The sequence below is a fragment of the Micromys minutus genome (genome assembly GCF_963924665.1).
Source record: "Micromys minutus genome assembly, chromosome: 12".
NCBI lineage: Eukaryota > Metazoa > Chordata > Mammalia > Rodentia > Muridae > Micromys > Micromys minutus.
The window spans coordinates 55046784-55064199 of record NC_137981.1 but is presented as its reverse complement, the minus strand read 5'-3'; the positions used below and the strand labels follow the sequence as shown (position 1 = coordinate 55064199).

Below are 17416 nucleotides of genomic sequence, written 5' to 3'. Positions count from 1 at the left end.
TCCTTCAAGTCCTTGAGCCATGCCACTGATCATCTATCTCTCTTTTACTCTTCGCTGCTCTAAAGGCAAAGTAATTCATTCTTACTGTAGAAGAGTTGATGTGTTTGTTAATAATCTAGAATCACTAACTCAAGAAACTTTAGATTTGGGGAAACCCCAACATCTAACATACTATGTCTGATGGGGGTCCACTAATTACTCTCCTCAAGATCACTGAGGTCACCCTCTAAAAATCCAAGTTTGAAGGTCCTGCCACAGATCCACTAAGCGAAAAGCTGCATGTTCAGCATGTTTCCTTGGCAATTTTATACAAAGGAAAGTTTGAAAGCCCTGGCCTCCCTCATCCCCTCACATACTAATGAGCAAACTAAGGCCCAGCCAGTCTGGATTGGCAGACTTGTGACCTTCCTTGTATTCTGTGCAGAAGCAGACTAGAGCCAGGCTCTCTCAAGTGTCTCCTTCATCCCATGCCCCCTGCTTCTGTTTTGTAAATGAATCAAAAGCCACTTGACTTTGCAGTTTTTCAGCCATCCATACATTACAGCCCATAGTGTGATTGTTTGCACATTTCCTAACTGCTGTGTTTCAGATAATAGATGGTTTCTTACAGACAAATACTAGTGCGAGACAGTGTGATGGAAAGGACTTAAGTGGGACAGATTATTTCCTTCTGAGTCACTCAGCCACGGTCCGAGACTGAGCAGAGACATCCTGAAAATTTGAAACAGGATTTAGAGAGGGGTTGCCTGAAGCTCAGGTTCACTGAAGACATTAGAACCCACCAGGGGCTTAAGTTAGACAGTGGTAAGAACATCAGCCTTCAATCCTACATTGCCCTGATGTACACTTCTCTACAAAAGAAATAAACAGTTGTAGAAGTGTGGGTCATAAGAACAGGCTGGGGCAGGAAGGTTTTGTGTGTGGAGGAGGTGTGGGAAAGAACACAGCGAGAATCGCAGGGTTATAAAGAGAAAGGTAGCTGGGCTTACAGGTCAGAGGTTCAGTCCATTGTCATCATGGTGGGAAGCATGGCAGCGAGACTGTTCCACACTGGGCACAGCTTGAGAATATAAGATCTTAAAGCTTGCCCCCCACAGTAACACTTCTTCCAACAAGGCCATGTCTCCTAATAGTGCCACTCCTTATGGGCCAAGCATTCAAATGTGTGAGTCCATGGGGGCCAAACATACTCAAATCATCACAGAAGGCAATCTGACTCGAGGAAGCCTAGGGTAGGGAGAAGATGAGAAGGGGTGCAATGTACCACCATGGACTTTGAAATGTACAGTGGGTGCTTTGGATGCTGGAGGAACCTGTGCCACAGGCAGCCATTAGCTCCTCTGCCAGTCAGGGAACTGCCTCCTTTTGGTTGATGGGGACTGGTTTCACACGTTTCTGAGAAATACTAGCTGCTTTTTCTAGTTTCCAGAAATCCTCTTATAGTTCAGGTTGACCTGACAAAAGCTACATAACAAGACCCTGTCTTTAAATAAGTTATATATCACACAGGAAGATAGAAGAAATGTAATTGCCCTCCTAGAGGTTGTTATTTGCCCTTTCTGACACTGTTCCTGTAATGCCACGCTCCTCACCTGTTCTAGCTCTGACGGTTCGGAATGGAGGAAACGTGTTGGTCCCCTGCTACCCTTCAGGAGTGATCTATGACCTCCTGGAATGCTTGTATCAGTACATTGACTCCGCTGGCCTCTCCAACATCCCCTTCTACTTCATCTCCCCAGTGGCCAACAGTTCCCTCGAGTTTTCCCAGATTTTTGCAGAGTGGTAAGTCCTTTCTCTGATTTCAGACAGTAAAAATGAAAACAATTGTGGTTTCTTAAGTGTACTTGAGACTTCATGTATGTGCATGTGTGTCAAATCGAATCCCATACATTAGTATTTAGAAGCGTAGGTACCAAGAAAGGATAAGAAAGGCTTAAATTAGCCTGTTCTCCGAAACTCATTGCTTACTTTCCTATGCTCTAGAGAGAAGTTCCATTCTGAAAGGTCTTCTGCCTTTAGCTCATTTTGTTGTAATCAGCTGTATCTGATAAGAAAAGCAAGATTTTTACTTCCATAGCCCATTTATCAAAAATACATTTTATTATACCAAGAAGCTGATCAATTCCTAGGACAGACACTTAGACATAGAGAGGTTACTAAGCTCTGACCAAGTATGTGGAGTCTAACTCCCCTGGTCAGAAGGAGGGAAGTGAAGGTAGATGTTATTTCTAAATTTTCAGGAGCCACACAACACAGAATGGAATATGTCCATTCGGTTTTAGTAGTATGGTGGCCAAATAGACACAGCATTTACTAAGTTTCTCACTGAGAATGGAATTTTTAATTGGGGCTGGCTTACAGGTTCGGTCCATTATCATCAAGGCAGGAGCATGGCAGCGTCCAGGCATGGTGCAGGAGGAGCTGAGAGTTCTACATCTTTATCCAAAGGAAGCCAGGAACAGACTGAGCATCCTTAGGCAACTAGGAGGAAGATCTCTAGGCCCACCCCCAGAGTGACACACTTCCATTAGTGCCACTTCCCTGGGACCATCACACCTTGTCTCCAAAAAATAAGCACACAGTAAACACAGTGAGCACACATGGCTGCAATATTGTCTCCTCACATCTGGATAATTAGCTTATTACCTTCTCATTGTCAGGCAGGACTTTTCCTTTTAGGAATAAATCTTAAATTGATACTATTCTGTCTATATATGATGATAGCATTTGCCTTAGGTAAGTTACTAAAAATGGAATTGCTGGAATAAAGAGCAGGAATATTTTTAATGTTCATTATCTAATACTACTTGCCAAAAATATTTTATGTAAATTATTCCCATTTACCTCTGAGAGGTTTTATATCTCTTACATATTTGAACTCTGTGTATATATTAAGGATATTAACTTTTTGTTAGCCTACTCTAGCCATTTTTCTCATTTTGATACTTTTTTATCTTGGATTTTTTCTGTTTAAGTAATAAACTTTGTACTTTAGAATAATTTTAGATTTACGGAAAGCATAATGATAATAGAGTTCCCGGACACCTTTCACCTCTTTCCCCTGACGTTAACATCACTCAGAGCAAAAGCATTCATCAAAACTGAAAAGGGAGGCGGAGGAGCTTGGTGGTTAAGAGCGCTGACTGCTCTTCCAGAGGACCTGGATTCAATTCCCAGCAACCACATGGCAGCTCACCATTGTCTGTAACTCCAGTTACATGCATGCTAGGCCCTCCAGCCTCTGCACATGTGGTACACGAACATACATGCAAGCTGAACACCCAGACACATAAAATAGAAATAAGTAAATCTTCAGAAAAGAGAGAACTAGAAAGTAATAATAAAGCAGGTGCAGTGGTGCATGCTTGCAATCTCAGCAGTTAGAAGTATAGGGGAAGGAAAATCTAGAATTCAGAGCTAGCCTCAGCTACATAGTGAGCTTGAAGCCAGCCTCAGCAACATGAAGCCCTGCTACAAAGGAGAGGTGGTGTGTGTGAATACATGCAGAGACCAGGAAGCCAGGGCAGGCCACCGCTGGGGGTGTCCTTGGCGCACAGAATGAGACTGCCTAGGGAGCAGCCAGCGAGGATGCAGGCAACATTAGGAAAGAGGAGAGGGATCGGGACACATGCTCTTCCCTCAGAGACACTTACCAATCATGGTGTACCAAGAGATGCCTCCTAGGCATCTTCCATTCTCCTGAGCTACAGGTGGGAGTCCTCCAGGCAGCTGGTAACCGTCTGAAAGCAGCAAGTGACTGAAAGTTTGAAAGTGTCATTAAGCCTATTCCAGTGTGGCCTAGAGCCCAATGTAAGACCTTTTCCCAGTCAGGATCGAGTCCCACTGGCTTTAGACTGCCTGTTTTGCTCCACTTTGCACAGCAGCCTGCAAAGCACGAGCTCCCTGATAGGAACTCAGCTGCTAAAATGGACACGTGCTAGCTCTGGGGCTCTAGACTGGAGTAACTCAGCCAGGGGCCGAGGTGGAGCCAAGTTAGGTCTGCTGACCCCAAGCCAGCACACCTTCACTCTACTCCAGCTTGTCTTGCTTGAAAGAGTGCTCCAGGGGACACCCTCAGGCCCAGCTGCTTACTTGGTCTGCTTAAAGCTACTCTGGTTCCTGATCTCAGAGGCATCTACTGGAGTCTGCAAATGCCTCCCACTCCAGACTAAGACTTTTGGTTGCTGGCTTGTTAGGTTTGTTTTTCTTTTAGAGGAGAGAGTGGAAGGGAATGTCCCAGAGCATCTTCCTGAGCCATAATACCCTCAGAAGTGCAGGCCTGCTGTAGCTCAGCTTTGGAAGCAGAGCTTCTGGGGAGGGGGGAGGGTTATACACTCACAGAACTTGACTCCAGCAGCAGCTGCATCCCCAGAAGCAAACCCTTTATCCTCTCAGCAAGGTATGGAAGCCCCTGTCTGGTGTGCCTTCATGAAGGACATGGCACAACTGGCCACAAGTGCTTTCCTGTCCCTGTCCCTTGCCAGACACTAATCAGACTGCGGTCCCTTCTGCAGCGCCCTCTACTGTACAGAGTACAGTACCAAACTCTCAAATTCTGAATCTGAAAGAAGACAAAAGCTAGGGAGAGTCCCAAGAGCTAGATCCATGTAGATGTATAAGGTGATTCTGTAGAGGTGTCTGCCATGTGTTTACCTTCCCCAATGAGAACGATTTTTAAAGATGAAAGAAAACTATAGATAGAAAAAACTCAATACACTGGGGGACTTAGTCTAAATTCTTACCTCTGAACCCCCTGTTTTTACAATATTTTAGTAGGGTTTTTAAAAAGAGTTCCCAAGCTAAGCATGGTGGTGCACACTTAATCCCAGCACTTGTATCTCTTGAGTTTGAGGCCAGCCTGCTCTATAGAGCAAGTCCTGGAACACTCAGGCCTACACAAAAAAAAAACCCTGTCTTGAAAAAGAGAGGCAGGGGCGAGGGGCTGGAGGGGGGGGACAGAAAAAAAAATTGCCCTGCTCTTGTGAGTGATCTCAGTTGAGTCTCCAGTTTCTGGCCAGTTGTTGAGGGTTGTTTGGTTTGGTTTTGGTCTTGTTTGTCACACTGCAGTTTTTGTTCTGAGCCAGAGTCTCCCTAGGTATGTAACTCAGTCTGGCCTCAAACTCACATCCTCCCATCTCGGTTCCCCTGCAGCTGGTGTGAGTAGAGTGTAAAGGAATAGGGCATGCGTGCCAGCAGAAAGCCATGTCTCAGAAAGGGCAGGTGCTTCTCTCCCCCAAAATATAACATGGTGTCTCAGGCTGGATCCTGAAACAGGAAAAGGACCAAGATTGGAAGACAGCTCAGATCCAAATCAAGTCTGGGACACAGTGACAAGGCAGAGTTCCTGTCTAGCATGCACAAAGCAAAAATCAGAACAGTTATGATAACGGTAGCTTTAAACCAGAGTGTCTCTCGTACTCACCTGGGCATAGTGACATGGACCTGTCACACCAGCACGTGTGAGTTCCAGGCCATCCTGGGGCACAGAGTTGCTGGGTACAGAATGCTTACAGTGGTGTTCGTTGTGGACACTGGGAACCCGGGAACTGTACCCTCCAACTTTTTTATAAACCTAAGATTTTAAACAAGTAGGGGTTTTGTTGCTTTTTTTATAAAAACTGTACTTACAAGAGACAGTGTCCTGCATGAGCTGGGCCCAGCTTTTATTCAGCCAGTGCCAGGAAGCTTTAGAAGAACTTGAGTGTTTGTGCTGCTGCCACTAGGTGGTGGGAGTGCGCTGCCTAACACCTGTGTCTTCCTCTTTAAAGGCTTTGTCACAACAAACAGAGTAAAGTTTATCTTCCAGAGCCACCTTTTCCACATGCAGAGGTAAGAAAATATCTACAGGCAAAAATACACACATAAAAGTAAATATTCTCCTTAAAATTTTCTTTCTAGAAATGTCAGTCACATGTAAAATTTCTTTAATTTTCAAACCGTTTATATTTATGTCCATGTGTGTGCAGATGATTAGACAAGTTCCCTTACTAAACCTGGAACTTGTTCATTCAGCCAGGTTGGCTGGCTTTCAAGCCTCAGAAATGCTCCTGACTCCACATCCCCAGCACTGAACACACAGGCACAGCAGCTTTTTACGTGTGTGCTGAGGGTCCTAACTCAGGTCCTGGTGATCGTAAGGCAAGCTCTTTACCAGCTGAGCACCTGGGCCACAGGGAAAGGGTCAGTGGGAAAGACAGCACTCAGGAAACAAGACAGAAAGTGCTTCCCTCGCAGCCTGGCGTGTGAGCCAGCTCGACCCCATCACTGGTTTGCATCTCACACGCATTTCTGTGTGACTCATGGTATTATTACTGTTACTGCTGCCAATCATCAGTCCTGTATCAGACACACAGTGAATTAAGAGTTCTCCTGTTATTAGACAGGTTATTTTTTGACTTTTGTTTAAGAAAAGAAAATGTCACCTGGTAGCTCCACTTCAGAAATAGCAGTGTCTGGCACAGCCATAAACACACTTGGTGCCTCTGTCCTGTAAACCATAATACATGAGAATGTTGCCAAAAACGCATAGGAACTCTGGGTGGTGCCCCTATTATGTGTCAAAGGCCCATCCAGAGTCATGTGACTTTGTGGTGCACCCTCTGCCTCCACAGCATTGTCTTTCCCAGAGTGCCATATAGCTCAAATAAAGTAGTGTACCACCTTTTCATATTTTTATCTTTTGGTTAGTAATACATTCATCTCCATCTTCTCACAGCATCTTCAGCACTGAATTCCTAGTTGGTGGTCTTGTCTTGATGTGCAGTTTGCCAACTGCAGGACATGTGTTAACAATTATAATTAAAGTGTTGCAGATGTGGACCTTAAGTTTTCAGCTCCTTTGAGTTAAATACCAAAGGAGCATGCGTACCAGGACCTCTGATGAGTATGTATATACCATGGTTTAATAACAACAAAGTCTTCTACAGTGGCTATGCCATTTCTCATCCCACCAGCATGGAGCCAAAGGAGTCCTCAGCACCACTGTCAGCATCTCCTCAGCCATCATTTGGTATGGTGGGTCTAGCCATTGTACTGGGAAGGAGCAGCATCTGCTGCTTTGATTGGCATTTCCACGCAGGTGCCTGATGTTGAGCGTCTCCAGATGCTCCCCTGCTGTCAGTTATCTCTGCAGACCTTTGGCATAAGCCAGGTTGTTCAGTTTTGACAGCGCTCCTCTGGCAGGTGTAGCTTTTGTGGTCTTTCCCTAGTCTCTGGCTTGTCTTCGACTGTATGTTTCAGTCATTTCTACAGCACAGCTCTTGGGTTTTATGTGTTTTAGCTCATTCAGACCAATAAGCTGAAGCACTACCGCAGTATCCATGGAGACTTCAGCAATGACTTCAGACAGCCATGTGTGCTGTTCACGGGGCATCCTTCCCTCCGGTTTGGGGATGTCGTCCACTTCATGGAGCTCTGGGGGAAGTCCAGTCTCAACACTGTCATATTTACAGGTAAATATTAAGAGTAAACAAGGCTCCTATCCTTGCCATTGGGATGATAGTGAAAGTCTACAGGGGAGAGAGGAAAATAGAAATACAGCCCATCAGCCTTGCACACCCTATTCTCATCACTGAAGAAGCTGAGGCAGGTGGATCAAATTCCAGAGCACTCTATCTCCAAAAATAAACAGAAATAAAAGGAAAGCCATGTTCAGTGACTTTTTCTTAGCTCTTATTTCTGTTCATTTTTGTTATTTTTCTTTTCCAATACTGAAATCTTGTGTAATGCTTTTGGATAGGATTTTATAAGGTGCTGAGAACCTCAATGATTCCAATGTTGGTCTGGTCTCACCAGTTGGGATTGTTTATGTAGCTGGATCTTGGCTCCAGCTTACAGCTGCTCTTCTGGAAACAGAGCCCTCAGGAAGGAACAAAACCTTGAGTGAGGTGAGGCCAGGCAGAGGTGACTTAGGGATTCCCCCTATTTATCACTGTAAGGTCTTCACACTAGCTTTGAGCTTTAAAAATCTGTCTGTGAAGTCAGAACTATTAGGGTTTACTAGGGGTAGAATGAATTATCTCTCTTCAGAGAAAGAAATAATTTATTAGCATGGCTGTGAATGGAAAGTCCAATAATCCAGTAGTTGCTCATTCTCATAAAGCTGAATGTCTCAGTGGGTCTTTAGTATATGCTGTGCTACCGAGGTGAAGGCAGGCAGGCAAAGAGAAGCCTCCTTCTTCCCATCCTTATGCAGGCTGCCAGCAGAAGGCGTGGCCCACATCAAAGGTGTGTCTTCCTGCCTCACAGGTCTGGACTAGAAGTGGATTCACCACTTCAAACCAAGCAGAAATAATCTCTCACAGGTGCCTTCTATTTCTAGCCTGTAATTTGTTCCAGATATAGTCAGGTTGACAACCAGGAATAGCCATCACACCATCCCTGGCGTCACCTTCTTCTCGGCAGGGACGGGGTGACAGATTCACAAATGTTGGGCTCATTCCGCATTGGGTGACATCACAAGAGTTTCACAGTTAGTCATCTCAGTGTCCTGTGTAGAAGGATATAGCCAGGCGAGGATAATGACTCGTGGGCTGGAACAGTGTTAACTTTTGTGCTTGAGCTGGATTTTTGGAGGTTTTCATGGATTCTTTATGGGCACTGAATAGCCCCATTCCACATTGGTGCTCTGTGAAGTGAGCATCCAACAGGAAGACACAGTGGCTCAGTTCCTGACCCTCAGGGAATGCTTTGTGATTCCTCAGACCACCTTTGGAAAACAAACAGGCTGTCAGGCCATAGTGCACCATTCACAAAGCCCAGAACCTGCCCATCGCCAGGATTTTGCTGAGGTTATCAAAAGAACAGTGTGTGGTGAGGGAGTGGCTGGTTTCTCCTGCTCTCTCTGGTGAGCTATAGCTGGTGTGATAGTATTTACAGAGTTCCATGGGCACAGTGAGAGAGGCCAGCTCGTGATAGCACTGGGCAACACGCTGACATTTCACTGGCTGTTGGGGTTTCTAACCCCCACTCAAGTGAGGGGAAGTTTGTCTGCCTTTGCTGCTTGTGTTGACTACTGTATAGTATTCCTTCCTGGTGGCCCTGGCAATCCCATAAGCAGGCTCAGCCACCCATCCCTAAGATGCCAAGTAACAGGACAAATCATAGTGAAAAGCAGAGGAAGATTCAGAGTGGTCATATTGTGCAGAACAGGTAAGGGACCCATCTTTGGGGTAGAGCATAGATTTACACTTAAACAGAGGTCTTACAGTATGCCTAATCAGCAGCTCTGGTCAGGATGAGGTTCTGCCCATCATCCTCTGTCTGCAAAGTGGTCCTCTAAGTTGCTGGACCGTGAAATTAATTTCAGTCTTTTCCTACCCCCAATATGAGGTTTATAGGGAGGCTTTAATTCTTTGAGCTCTGTTGCCTCAGTGGTAGAATAAGCTGAGAGGAAGGACTCAGGGTCTTAGACAGCCTATACCTGTCCCTTTGGGTATCGTGGGGTGAGCACAAAACACTGTTCTCTTGCTCTGTGGGCAGCTCGTTTGGTTTGAATAATCCCTGCCAAGCAAGCACTGGTAGCTGTTGATAAGAAAACTGGGCAATGTGGCAGATTGCTCCTCTGGAGGCCTGGGCTCCTGTGGGAGAGCGATAGTCCCACAAGCCTGTGACATGGACTAGGTCTCTGTGCATTCTGCGAGGTGTGACACCCAGTAGGTGCTGCAGTGTCCCACCTGGATGCTAATTTTGAGCAGCTGACGTGGTATTCCTGTGTAGGTACTGCCACTGTGAACTTACTGTTTATCTCTTTGTGTATACCTGTGTGCCAGAAAGGGGCATCAGATCCCATTACAGATGGTTGTGAGCCACCATGTAGTTATTGGAAATTGAACTCAAGACCTCTGGAAGCACAGCCAGTGCTCCTAACTGCAACTCCGTCTTTCCAGCCCTACTGTTCAGCTCTTGCAGAGGCACAGGTGTCCCATTCTTCCCCAGCGTTCCACCTAGAATCTTAGCATTGATTAATGATTCCTGAATAAATTATCACCGTGGTGCTTGCCAAATGGCAGCTTTCTGTGCCTTTCCTTTTTTTCTTCTTTTTTGGACAGGGTCTTCACTGTGTAGCCCAGAATGGCCTTAAACTAGCAGTCCCCTGCCTCTCAGCCTCCAAAGTGTACAACCACACACAGTTCCTTTTCCTTTCTGTTTTGAGCTGATAGTTTGTCTGTCCCTTTTTGTCTCCTCATCTCTGTTTCATAAGCGTTGAGCCGGCACCCATGCCTCCGGCAGCCTCCCTGCCTCCTTATGGGCCCCTTTTCCCCCATGGTCTATACTGTTTCCTTGCTCATCCTTCCAGAAGAGGACTGCCTGCGTGTCCCTGACCACATCAGCTGCCTTGGTGTTGTCTCTGCCTGAATATTAAAGTTCCCTGTTCACACTCCTAGAACCCGATTTCTCCTACCTGGAGGCCTTGGCTCCTTACCAGCCACTGGCCATGAAGTGCATCTACTGCCCAATAGACACCCGACTGAATTTCATCCAGGTGTCAAAGCTGCTTAAAGAAGTGCAGGTAAGCAAAGTACTGGCCTGAGTCTACACGTGCTGTTTTCCTCTGTGGGCCAGGACCACACAGCCGTGCTCTGAAGATGCCTGTCTTCACAGAAGCCGGTTTTCTGTAGGATGCTGCCTGTTGCCCTTCAAACTTCAGGAAATGATCTTTAGTCACTGAAAAGGTTACCCCCTCTAAAGAAATGGAAAGGGAGGGAAAGAAGGCCTAACTGGGTCCTTTTGACTAGGACCAGTGTGGCCACAGGAAAGCATGTAGATACCCTTCTCCTCCAACTCAGTCACTGTGCTTGAGTTACATGGTAAATTCATGGTTGTTCTGTTTTGCATTTTCTGCAAGGAAAAGTAATTCAAGTAAAGTGGGGGTTTCTGTACAGGGTGACAGGAGATGAGCCAAGGCATTGGGACAGAAAATGGGGGTGGGGAACAGTTAGAGCTAGCAAGGATGACAGCCGAGACCCTGTGAGCAGGGGTCTGATGCCCTGACTAGGATCTCCAGGGCTTGAGTGTCTGCCGAGGGACCCACTCCTTCACCCTGTCATTTGCAGGTATGGTTGCTCCCTTCACCTCCTAGCTTTAGCTCCTCATCCTCCTCACAGACTGCGACTGTGATGGTGTCCATATGCAAAAGGATACGGCAGGGTGACAAGAAACAGGAAGCTAAAGAACCCCAGAGAGGCGAGGAGGACTGATGCTGGCGCTCCAGCTTGTCACTTCAGATGGACACCGTGCAGAGGGAATGGCTAGGGGCCTTGTTCTTTTCATCACTAAACAAGTCCAGGTCCCTAAGCCAGCTTCACACCCACTGTCACATGCTAACCTTAGGTGGCAGAGGCTCTCTGCTGCCCGCATCCACTGAGTGACACTCAGTGGCTGTCAGATGCTAGCCAGGTTAGGAAAAACACAAGGCCCTGAAAGTACTAGCTCGAAAGAACAAGCTAATTAGATCCAACCAGGCCTAGCTGCTGGAAACTTTCAGAGGATTTGTGGCTTATCCAAACTCTCGGGCAGGGGTAATCCACTGGCCTGTGGATTTCCAGCGCTAGTGCTCAGCTCAGTGATATTTGTACAAATAGTCTCATCTGTTCACTCTCACACTCGGGTAGGCATGTGGGCAAATCCAGAATATGGGCTAGCACAGAGCTGAAATTCTTGCTTGTCAGTCAAGTTCAGAGGGAGGGTATCACGGGAAGACTGCATCCAAGGAGCTGAGCTCAGTGTATGTCACTAGAAAAGTCACTTAGCTGTAGTATAAAATGAAAGCAAGTGCAGAGAGGCAGCATGTTCTCCCTCAAGCACCTAGGTTCCCTGAGCCCTGCTCGTCCCCTCACGGGTTAGCCAGCCTTGAGAGAACACACTCTAGTAGCCTGAAGGTGGCCTGAGCATTCAAGGTGCTCCAACAGGGTCAGGAAGAAGCCTGGGGCTGCTCTGCACCCAGTGCCCACCCACCCTTCTCTGTAACCTCCTTGTCCTCTTGCTCCTCAGCCCCTGCACGTGGTCTGTCCTGAGCAGTACACCCAGCCACCCCCAGCCCAGTCCCACAGAATGGACCTCATGATCGACTGCCAGCCACCAGCCATGTCCTATCGGCGGGCTGAGGTCCTCGCCCTGCCCTTCAAACGACGCTATGAGAAAATTGAAATCATGCCAGAGGTGAGCTGCCACCCTTTCACCCTTGAAAGCCTAGTTTCCACCAGAGTGACTGCTCTCTTCCCCAGCCTTCAGTGGTGTGGCCCTACAGGTGACATCCTGAGTCTCCACCATGTAGGATGCAAGTGCCCTCTGAGGGTTTCCCATCCGTCCAGGAAAGGAGAAGTGTAAACTTAGAACCTGTACATGTGGCTACAACTGTCTGACAGTCCGAGTGGCTTAAATTCAGTGTGCTAGCTTGACTGAGCTCTCATAAGGAAATGTAAAAGGTGCATTGGACAAATGATGCCACAGTCCTAGTGCTGTGCTTAGGTGACCCCACTAAGGAAAGGAACGAGGAAGAAGGGGTGACTGTAGAGCAATGCAGGACTGCTGCCCAGGAGCCACCAGCGTTCACGTTCCTCAATGCCTGTCAGAGATCTTCGAACATCTGTGACTTGAATAAATGGCTTTCCCTGGGGAAAGTTCTCTGTTCCAGAAAACAAGGCTCAGCTGTGCAAGGTTCTCCACATTTCTCTGATGGTTCTCTGCTCCCTCCTCTGCTCCACCACCGTCCTTTCCACTTTTGAGGCGCTTTCTCCAGGACAGAATCAGAGTCACTTGACCATGGCCCTGAAAAGTGTGTGTGGGAGATGAAAGGGTTAAAATCTACTGCAGTTAGAGGAAGTCAGTCCCTCGGAGACTGCAGCTTCTTTAATCTAGTCTTCCAGGAAGGAGGATTTACAAACAGAGCTTGGGCCTGTTCTCATAGATGAACCTCCTGGCCTTATGCGGGCGTGGAAGAGTGTTGACCTAAGCCCCATGGTTTGGGGCTCTGGACTGGCTCCTGTGAAGCTGGAAGTGTCCCTGGTCACTTGTCCTCTCCAAAAAGCCCACCTTGAGCCCTTGACAGCATCTCACAACGACCCAGGGAATCTCTCACTATCTTGTTTCCCAGGATACCATCCTCAGGCCCCCACGCCAGCCTGAACTATACAGAGAACAGTCACGAACAGGGCAGGGGTGAAGGATGTGGCCTGGCACCATCGGGTGTTGGACACTTGTCCTGCCATTGGCAGACACCAGATTGCTAGGGATACAGAAACAAACAAAAAACCATGCCACCTAGAGAAGGTATAGGGTTAGCACAAGAAGAGTGAAGGGAATCTGCACCTGGTGTGTGTGCTGAGGAATCTGGTAGATTCTGTGAGGATGTTAGAAACTGTCTGGAGCCTATGAGTCATGCCACGAAGTAGAGGCATTCGGGTGCATACACCCAGCAGATGTTGCAGAGTCCAGCACACACTGACTTGCAGCTGCCCTAATGGTCCTTGCTGCAGTTCCCAGGAGCCACCATGCAAAGTGCTTTGACGATGCCACTGCCCTAGCCAATGGTCTGCCTCCTCCTTCACTGTCCTAACCAATCGTCTACCACGTCCTTCTCTTCTCTCCTTGCATCACTATGGTGTAAGTAAAACCCAAGAACGATATAATGGCATCCTTGGAGGCCTTTGCCACCAGGACAGAGAATGCTAAGAGCTCAGTGCTGTGTTCCACTAAGCCCAGGACTCTCCCAGGCCTCCCCCTCAGGGAGCCTATGTGAAACCCTGCATTTTTCTTACAGCTGGCAGACTCCCTGGTGCCCATGGAGATCAAGCCTGGCATCTCCCTGGCGACTGTCTCTGCTGTGCTGCACACTAAGGATAACAAACACGTGCTTCAGGTACCCAGGGCATGTGGGAGGCTGGGTGGGGACCCAGGAGACCCCTTCCTTTAAAGCTGTGTCCACCCAACCAGCTTGGGTTGATTGAGACATGTATATACTTGAAACAAAGAAAGCACTTCATACAAATTCTTAGTCACATGCCTCAAAGAAACCACATAAGCCATCCTGAGTAGTTTCCTGTTGCCCAGGTCTTGAAGTAGCATTACCCCAACTTGTCATGGGCACGTCCCTTGTTGACCCCTGTACCTGAGCAGTACGGGGGAAAGAAAGCTGCAGACAGTGTCCATCCCTTGTGATGTCTGAAAATACAAGCGCAGCACAGAGCCAGGAAGGCAGGAAGCCTGGCACATGTGTGGGCAGCACTCACCTCAGAAGCATCGCTCGCACAGGTGTACAGTTGGCCAGTGTGCTCCTGTAGCCAGAACTTGAGAACTGTGTGCTGCCGTGCATTCTCCGGGCTGATCCTCACAGAGCCGACCTCCTAATGCCTGCCTGACGCTGCAGTCTTTTCTTAGCATGCATGGCTGTGGCTGCCAGTGACTATCAGAAGGGATTTCATCGGCCGTAGTGGAATCCCTGGTTCTTGCTGAAAGGCAGATATGATCCCAACCATATGGCTTGCATTAACTCAGGTGGAACCCAGCTGCTGAGCTTAGTTTTCGTGCCTTCTGTCCTAGCCCCCTCCCAAGCCCGCCCAGCCCACCAGCAGTAAGAAGAGGAAGCGAGTGAGCGAGGACATCCCTGAGTGCAAAGTGCTGAAGCCTCTGCTGAGCGGCTCCATCCCAGTGGAGCAGTTCGTGCAGACCCTGGAGAAGGTGAGCCCGGCCTGCTCTGCTCCAAGGCTGTGTGGGATGTCACAGGGCAAGGAGAGGCTCAAAATGGACTAAGCCAAACAACAGCTTCCTTCCTGAGCTGCCCACAGGAAGAGCACTGCTGTCTGGGAGGGTCAGCATGCGTGACTCGGTGGGTCTAAGAGACAGGCAAGAAGGAAGACGTTGTGCTGTCTCAGTGGCTGTTTATCCAACGGGCCCTAATGGCTGCTTCTTTCAAAGGAGAGATTGTGTGTGTGTGTTAAGGTACGCAGAGAAATATGCAGGCAGAACACCCAATGTATGCCTGGTGCCTATGGGTGGCCAAAAGAGGGGGTCATGTCCCCCAAAACGAGTTACAGACAGTTATGAACTGCTACGTGGGTGCTGGGAACCAAACCATGAGGCTCTGGAAGAGCAGGCAGTGCTCTTAGCCTGCTCTCCAGCCCCTAATGGGGAGATTTCGTGACTGCATTGGTGCTAGGAGGGTGCAGAGGACACTACCTCCAAGATCTTTATATTTAGTCTTTACCACAGGATTGTGACAGTTAACATTTCCACATTATCAACCTTACTAGGAAGAGGGATGATGTTGAGGATGGTGTGGGGCATGCTTTGAGAAAACTCCAGTACATGACGTCAGGGATGGACATTCTCCTGCTAAGCTATAATAACCACACTCTCTCAGCTGCTGATTTCTTCCAAGTTTCAAAAACTTCCTGTTTCAGGCTTGGTTTTCTTTATCTTTTGATTTTCCAAACTGCTCTTGAGATCTTCCCACATCCTGTAGCTGAGTAAAGGGCTCCCAGCTTCCTCAGGGCTCCTGACAGGAACCAGGAGTTTCAAGCTTTTTTTTTTTTTTTTTTAATTATTATTCCTCACAATAACTTGCTTTTCCACCGTGATCTTACCTTTTTCTCCTGCCTGGCCCTCCCCGTCTCACCTCCTTTCCAGGGCCAGGCAGTCCCTGCCTCAGGTTCTTGTTGCTAGTCTCATCCAGGGGCTCTGATTGCCTGTAGCTCTCAGTTTGAAGGAGATGCTGCCAGACCCCAGGTTAATGGAACCTTGCTGTGAGGGGTGGTGCTTTTTCCCTGGGGCTCAGAACTGCAGAGACAAAAGTAGGCAGGGGCCAGGATCAACAACCCAGCTTTCTCCCGTGGACCTGAGAGTCTGGATGTACTCAAGTCCCTCAGAAAAGGTGGAGGAATCAGCTGTTTTCCTGAGAGATTTTTGTTTGAGGCCTTTCATAGATATGAACCTCTTGGTTGGATTCTGGCCGTGATGTCAGAATTGCTGTGCTGAGTGTGGGTGCCAGTACGGATGCCCAGGCAGACCTTGCTTTCAGAGGAGCTGTCCTTTTTCTCTTGGAACAGCATGGCTTCAGTGACATCAAGGTGGAAGACACAGCCAAGGGCCACATTGTGCTGCTGCAGGAAGCCGAGACCCTCATCCAGATTGAAGAAGACTCAACTCATATCATCTGTGACAATGACGAGACGCTGAGGGTACGGTTGCGGGACCTCGTCCTCAGGTTCCTACAGAAGTTCTGAGTGGGTCATCCATGAAATCCTAGGCCCTTCACCCAGAGACAGTCTGGTGGTGTCCTCTGGCTTCCAGAGAGGGGTCTCCAGCCAGGATCTGCCACTGTGACTTTCTTGCACTGATGACCCCAAGAACTTTTTAAGAGCCCTGTTCTTTCAGTTCTGGGCTCCTGAGCAGCTGTGGGTGACAGCGTGACAGACATCCTTTCCTAAGGGAAGTGAAAAAAAATGACCTGTGTTTCCAGGACTCAAGGGGGAGGGGGTTGTGGGGGGGTGTAATTCGGACTGACTGCCTACAGTGCTACACCTAATAAAGTGCCCAAATTAGAAAGTGAACCTATCCAGCTCTGTGGCCCATTTTGCTAAAAAATAAATATTTTTATACAAGTGCCCAGTTCTATTGAACTATAGTCTAAATAATGATTTCCTATCTGGGGGAAAAGTCTGCAGTTACACCCAACAGTGAAAACACCACAGTACATCTGTTGCACTTCTGCCCAAATCATTAACTGACCCTGTCTACAGAAATGCAGATGTTCCTAGTGCTGGAGAGTAATCCTCTGACACAGCAAGCTCACAGCTCCCCTGGGTTCATAAGAGCCTGTCTCAAGAAGCAGAAACAAGCTGGCTTAAAGCCTGCCTTTAATCCCAGCACTCGGAAGCAGAGGCATGTGGATCTCTGAGTTTAAGGCCAGCCTGGGCTACAGAGTGTGTTCTAGGACAGCCAGGGCTACACAGAGAAACCCTGTCTCTAAAACAGCAGAAACAATAAATTCAGCTACATTTCAGTTCTATGGAAAGGTACTTCATACACAGAGAACCCCCACTCGAGCCTAGGGATAGAGATGACTAAAGGGAGCCCCCTTTGTCAAATCTATTTTTTTGTAGACTTAGAGGGTGCCGACTTGTGGTTCTGAGTTCTGCTTCCTCCCCCAGGGAGGAAGCACTGTCCCCAAACAGCAGTTACCTTGGGGGACGGTGCTCCAGGGTTGTCAGTGTTACAGCCCTTTTAGGCAGTATTCCGTGAGACCGCCTGTGCATATGCTTTATTCAGGGTGAACACGGGCTATATAAACTCTGGAGAGTGGAGAGGGTTTTTCTTAGGGTGAAAGTACATTGGCTGAGGCTTAAAGCCCTGGGAATGCTTTGCAAAGAAAGACATTCCAGGTGCTTGCTGGGCAGGTTCTTATTGGCAGAAAGGGAGT

General features: G+C 47.9%; 1 protein-coding gene across 1 annotated transcript in view; it reads left to right on the top strand.

The window, feature by feature from the left end:
- The window catches only part of INTS9 (integrator complex subunit 9), an 82538-nt gene extending 66029 nt beyond the window's left edge, over positions 1-16509 (top strand). The window contains exons 10-17 of the mRNA XM_080926121.1: positions 1602-1782; positions 5769-5829; positions 7280-7451; positions 10386-10510; positions 11992-12159; positions 13760-13858; positions 14539-14676; positions 16044-16509. Coding sequence (XP_080782247.1) covers positions 1602-1782; positions 5769-5829; positions 7280-7451; positions 10386-10510; positions 11992-12159; positions 13760-13858; positions 14539-14676; positions 16044-16220 — 1121 coding nt within the window. The 3' untranslated portion in view covers positions 16221-16509. The remainder of the gene's footprint in view (positions 1-1601; positions 1783-5768; positions 5830-7279; positions 7452-10385; positions 10511-11991; positions 12160-13759; positions 13859-14538; positions 14677-16043) is intronic.
- The last annotated feature ends 907 nt before the right edge of the window (positions 16510-17416 follow it).